The sequence below is a fragment of the Sciurus vulgaris genome (assembly GCF_902686455.1).
Source record: "Sciurus vulgaris genome assembly, chromosome: 6".
In the NCBI taxonomy this organism is placed as follows: domain Eukaryota; kingdom Metazoa; phylum Chordata; class Mammalia; order Rodentia; family Sciuridae; genus Sciurus; species Sciurus vulgaris.
Genome location: NC_136466.1, coordinates 62,540,254 through 62,546,253, shown reverse-complemented (window position 1 = coordinate 62,546,253; position 6,000 = coordinate 62,540,254). Strand labels below are relative to the sequence as shown.

The following is a 6,000-nucleotide window of genomic DNA, read 5'->3' as shown; positions in this document are numbered from 1 at the left end:
AGAGTCAAACGCTTATAGCCATTTCACAAGTATTTTAAATAAAAACATCTTGTAGTCAAACCCTTTTACGCTTTCATTCTTACTCAAAATCAGTCTAGCTGTTAGTGGCAGCAAGAGTTACAATGCCAAGTTGTGGCAGCTGCAGTACTAGGTATTGTGCCTGCAAGTCATTAAAAAAACAAAATGTGAAAGAATGCCTTTCCCTTCAGACCAAAAGGGGGGGAAAAATTAAATTAAAAAAAAAATCAAGAATTTATAACACTAAATCTTAATAGACTTGCAAAGGAGTATCATGTAACAAATGGCTTAAAGTAGTCTATCAAAAAATTGGGGAGATTTTTATTTCATAGTCAGCAAGGCATTGTGTTGTTAAAAAAAAAACCTCATTTCCTTACAGAAACAATTTTTAGTTTTTAATGAACTTGTAAACAAAAAAGCTCCCATTTCAAAATAAAAACAAAATCCCAGATCGTATAGATGTTTACAGTGATTACATTTATCTAAGCAACATACATACATGTTCAGTTGTAAGATGTTAACTAAATTTCTGTGACAAATATGCTTTTTTTTTTTTAATACCAAGAACATTATAGTTAATGCAGAGTCCTAAGGATAATCTAGTAGTCACTAAGTTTTTCTTAAGTCTTCACTTTAGATGCTGTTATTTCTAGCACAGTAAGCAGGCAGAGTCTTTCATATGCTCAAACACTGGAATCTTTGGTTGCTACCATATCAGCTGGCTTGCAGACAAGAAGCCAACCATTTAAAGAATGTTTTAAGTGAACAACTTGCAAACCCCAGGGGTGGAAAAACCCTAAGAATGCACAATTGTGAGCATTTACAACCATCACAACTGTGGCTGAAGACTGTTCATGCCGTTCTGAAATGAGATCTCAAAGCAGTATAGTTCAAAATGAAAAGTTTTAACAAAAAATTGGCATATGCACAATTTCTCCACCAATTTGAGTGTCAACCATTTAGTTAACTTTTCCACTTGAAAAAAATGCAATAGAAAACCGGACACCATGTTTCACTATCTCAGTTAATATTCACAATTACAGCGGCTACAACTCATGATACAGCATCAACAATGCTGCCCAGAGCCAGTTTATACTGAAATTAAGTTCTTTACACCAAGTAAATGGTTGTCCACAACCACTGGCTAGTGTACATATGAACTAAAATTTCTAGATTTGGGGAGAAACAAATGCTGCTCCAATCATCTGCTCTGCTTCTTCTGTTCTTCAATTCATGCTTAGAAACCTATTTAAAAAATCAAAACAGAAAAAGAACGTTAAAAATTTCAAGTTAAAATAAATTTTATATTACACCCAAAATAGGGAAATTGTATGGAATTGGGACAGTAATCACTTTATAGAGGCTCATGCTATTTTTATCTATTTGAAAATCACTAGGCTCAGCTTTTTAAAATAAATTAAAAAAAGAATCTACAATAAATTTTTCTGATTTGGATGACTAGGAAGGTATGGTGTACACCAAATTAAAGTATCTCAGCATGATTCTCAAACTAGAGAAATACTGTGCAGTTTAAATAAGCATGTTCAGTTTACTTCTTTTAGTACCAATTTTAATGCTTTCAAAAATCTGTTAAATGAAAAACAGGTTCCCTTGCCTCAACAACTAGACAGAATAGTTTTAATTATATTATGAGCATGAATTTTTGCATACATTATTTCTGATACTAATTAGAAATGAACCAAGTACAGCTTTTTTTAGTAGTGGGGGAGGGTTCTGGGGATTCAACCCTGAGTGCTCTGCAACTAAGATACATTCTCAGTCCCTTTCATATATATTTTTTGGAGACAGGGACAGGGTCTTGCTAAGTTATCCAGGCTTGTCTTAAATTTTCTATCTTTCTGCCTCATCCTCCTGAGTTGCTGGGGTTAGACACGGGCTACTGCACCTGACAGGGACTAGGTAAGCTTTAATAATAAACGTATATAAGGTGTAATTATTTGAGTTATTCCACTGCACAGACCTGAGAAGTATACGACTTCCATACAGAAACCTTACACAGATCTTTTAAAACTATTTTCACATTTTTAAAAAAATGGTTTCATGACTGGGAGGGATGCAGCTCAGTGGTAGAACATTTGCCTAGCATTCTGATGTTCTGCACTGGTTCTCAGGACCCCAAGAAAAACAAAAAAGATGATTTCATCACTGATTTGAAAAAATATAAACAAGTAATTTGGTGGTGGGGTGGGAGACGGGAGACGACTTCATTTACTTTTCATTTCCTCTCATTCTGAACACACTTCCATTTTACCCCCAAAGCAATCCTAACCCTAGGGCTTTCTTCGTAATAGCAGGTTTGAATACAAGAAGCCAGCAGGTCATAATAGCTATAGGCATTATCTATGGTTTAAGAAAAGGGTATAAACTTTCTCTTAAACAATATGAAAATCCGACATAAGCACTTTCTCCTCTCACTAACAGCCACCCCTTGAAACATAATGTCCTTTGTCAACCTGCTTCCAAGTCTTTAAGTTGGCCATTGACCATCCTCACTTTAGCATAAACTCATTTTCTTTACTTCTCAAACATTTGTTGGACCACGTTACATAAGATAAAAAAAAAAAAAAATTACTACTATTTACTTTTTATGGCAAGTATGCCTTTGTTTCTTTTTAACTACCATTTAAACATTTATACATTGTTTCTTAGTAGATATAGTAGATATTCTCGTTATCAAGTTTTTTTTTCCATCTGAGGGCAGAAACACTCATCTTCACTCATTTGATAAATACATCTGGTAATCCAGTAGGAAAAAGGTGCTTTCCTTCTTTTTCTTTTACTACTACTTTTTCTCCATAGTTTCTACAAAGAGTAGGTACTAATAGTTGTTGTTGCCCAAGTATCAAACACACAGGAAGCAACTGAAAATGAAGGATGATGAAACTGAGGAATATTATGTTTGATGCATGCTATTAAATAGAATTAGCAAGGTAAGCGTACTTAAAGGCTATGAATCAAACCTTAATTAAATCTAAAAGCATCTGAGCATATTCTGTGATAATTTTAAAAGAAGCTATACAAGAAACTATGGATTAGATAAGTAGAAATTACCCCTATTCCATCATGATTTTTTTAAGTATTGCAATTATTCTTAAATATGATTCAAAAACAGAGTATTTTTACAACTACTAAAACATGTTTTCTTTTTAATTTCATTGTTACACTGACTATTCCCCTAAATGTTTTACAAATGGAAAACCAGTCACTAACACATCTAAAAAGGAAACATAAGTTGCAATGTTAGTCAAAATACAAGAAAACATTTTTGTCTTTAATAAGAGGCAAACTATAGATAAGGTTTTTTGTTCAGAATTGCTGGGTCACCAAATGACTACAACTGCTTAGGGATTGGTTAAAGGCTGGTATAATAATCTTCCTGGTAGAATACAGCTGCTGTAACTCTTCAGATGGGTCAATGGCAGCAACTCCACCCAGGAGTAATGTTTCTCCAGTGAATTGTCCTAAGATGTTACTAAAGTAGGAAAAACCTCAATAGGAACATTCATCAGGTATCCAACATTCAAACTTCATGAACTATTAAACATTCTTTTCTTGCACACTTTAGTTCTTGGTTTTTATCTTGCAGATGGGGTAGCAGCTCTTGGCTTCCAAAAGTTCAAGAACATGTTCACTGTAACATCAGTTAAAATGAGGGATGAACCCCTTTTCCCTTTGTCCTAAAATGATCATTTCAAATGTCTCCATTTTTGAGCTCATTAGGAAACTAGCTCTAGGAGAAATTTTTGTAAGAGTAAGGATTATAAATTTGTGATGGAGTTTTTGAAATTTAGGATTCTCTCCTAGTATGAAACAAAACTTTTTTCCCAATAGGGATTGAACCCAGAGGCACTCTACCACTGAGTTACATCCCTAGCGCTTTTATTTCGAGACAGGGTCTTGCCAAGTTACTGAGACTGGTCTCAAGCTTGGGATCCTCTTTCCTCAACTTCCCAAATGGCTAGGATTACAGGTATATACTACTACAACCAACTTGAAAGTTATTTTAAATGTTAATATTCACTATATAGTGTTATTTACAGTAACTAAGTTTTCCTAAAACATGCTTGTATATGTGTATGCTATTGGGGGGAGAGGCAGTACCAGAGATTGAACTCAGAGGCACTCTATCACTCAGTTAAATCCCAGTTCTTTCTTTTGAGATGGTGTCTTGCCAAGTTTCCCACATTGACTTTGAACTTGAAATACTCATGCCTTAGCTTCGTCATAAATGGGATCATAGTTGTACACCACCATACCAGGCATGTGTGATGTTTTTGGTTGCAAAGAATTAAGCTCGGAGAATTCTGAATCAAGACTGGCAGTATGCTACACCATCCCTAAACTGTATCAACAAATGATCTGAATTCTTTTGTCTTCCCAATTATAGAATTTAATTTTTGCAACAGATTTCTGGAGTTGTTAAGCTTTAAAATACCTGTTACAAGTGAATTTTCCCCAACTGGTAGATGGTCTGTCTGCATTACACACTACTGAGTCATATACGACTACTGATGTTCTAGGTCTTCTGACAGTTGTGGTATCATACAATCTGACAAAATGAAAAGTCTGAGAGATCCAGCATGCAAACCTTGGAGATATGGGTGCCATATCACCACAAATCAGCTCCTGAACTCTCATCTTCATTTCCTACTGGGTTATTCTTTTCTCTCCCGCTTTACTATCCACAAAGAAAAAAAGCTGACAAAAATTCAAGTGAAAGTGAGAAGATGCAGTTTCCTGGTACTTCTTTGGATTGAATGTATTCAGAGCAAATCAGTCTCTCCAGATATGTCACGGTCTTCCTCTGTGATTTGGGTTACACTGCTGAATGACCAGTCCATGTTCCTGGGCAGCAATTGGTGAAGTCAGAAAAAGTTAAGCTAGATATAAACAGTAGGTAAAGCCCGGTAAACACTAGAAAGTAATTCAAAGAAAATTATGGACGTGGTAGGTTAATATGATGGGAAAATATTTTTAATCTTTGAATGGTAACAATTTTGATATCCATGTGTATTGTGACAATAAAATTGTGCTTGATACCTTTGGTAGGGATAGTGCAGATAAGTTAAGATGATGGGAACAGAGAGTAGAATTATGTGAGGATTCACCTTTGGCTTCTCTACTTCTGAAATTTCTCCCCACCAATGACATTAACAGGATTTTCAATGTCCTAACAATATTTCCCTTTCCTTTATTTACTTTTTCAAAGTCTTTAACAGTACTTTTCTGGTAATCACATACAATTGAAGAAAAGTGAATGCAATGGATCTGGAAGTGCGAATCAAATATGAATTTGTATTTTTCTCTTGAACATGAAAAAAGTTATAATCCTGTGACATTTTACCATTGAAAACCTAGTATAGATCATAATGGGCATTAGGAGAAAAGCTTTGTTACTTGATCTTTTGCTAGGTTTTAGAATGGAGTATTTGAAAAGGCCTAAATAAGTCCATCTTGGCTATTACAAGTGAATCTTCCCCAGTTAGTAGATATGCCAGAATTAAAATCTTTAAACATTCTAGTGAACTGCTATAACAACCTATTACAATTTTCCATGGAAGAAACATTAAAGATTCTCCAAAATAACCATATAAAATTTATTACTGCATACTACCATTCCCATAAGTTTTCTAATAACAGATAATCCTACAATAGAGATCTACTTGTTGAAGATTCATTTATGAAACCGAACTCACTAAAGTGAAAATGTAAGCAAGTATAATTCCACAGGGAAATGCTATAAAACTATAGACAATGTGATAGGGAAGAGATTAGGGCAATAGAATCCCCATGATTATCTCGTGCCACCCTCTGGCCAGCTATATTTCATGGGAGGGAGGTGTGTAAGATTTGCTTTGGGAACCAAGTTTTACACACAAATAATACAGATGTTTCCAAGTCAAAAGTGTAGAAAAAAATTGTTTGTAATCTGTAGAATGCATCTTTTAACAGCAATCTTTG

At 34.6% G+C, this 6,000-nt stretch overlaps 1 protein-coding gene across 3 annotated transcripts in view; it reads right to left on the bottom strand.

The window, feature by feature from the left end:
* Positions 1-495: 495 nt before the first annotated feature.
* CSNK1A1 (casein kinase 1 alpha 1) overlaps positions 496-6,000 on the bottom strand; it is a 40,619-nt gene continuing 35,114 nt past the window's right edge. For all 3 annotated transcript variants that reach the window (XM_079145021.1, XM_079145020.1, XM_079145022.1), the window contains one exon: positions 496-1,263. In XM_079145021.1, the coding sequence (XP_079001147.1) occupies positions 1,256-1,263 (8 nt within the window). In that variant the 3' untranslated portion in view covers positions 496-1,255. The remainder of the gene's footprint in view (positions 1,264-6,000) is intronic.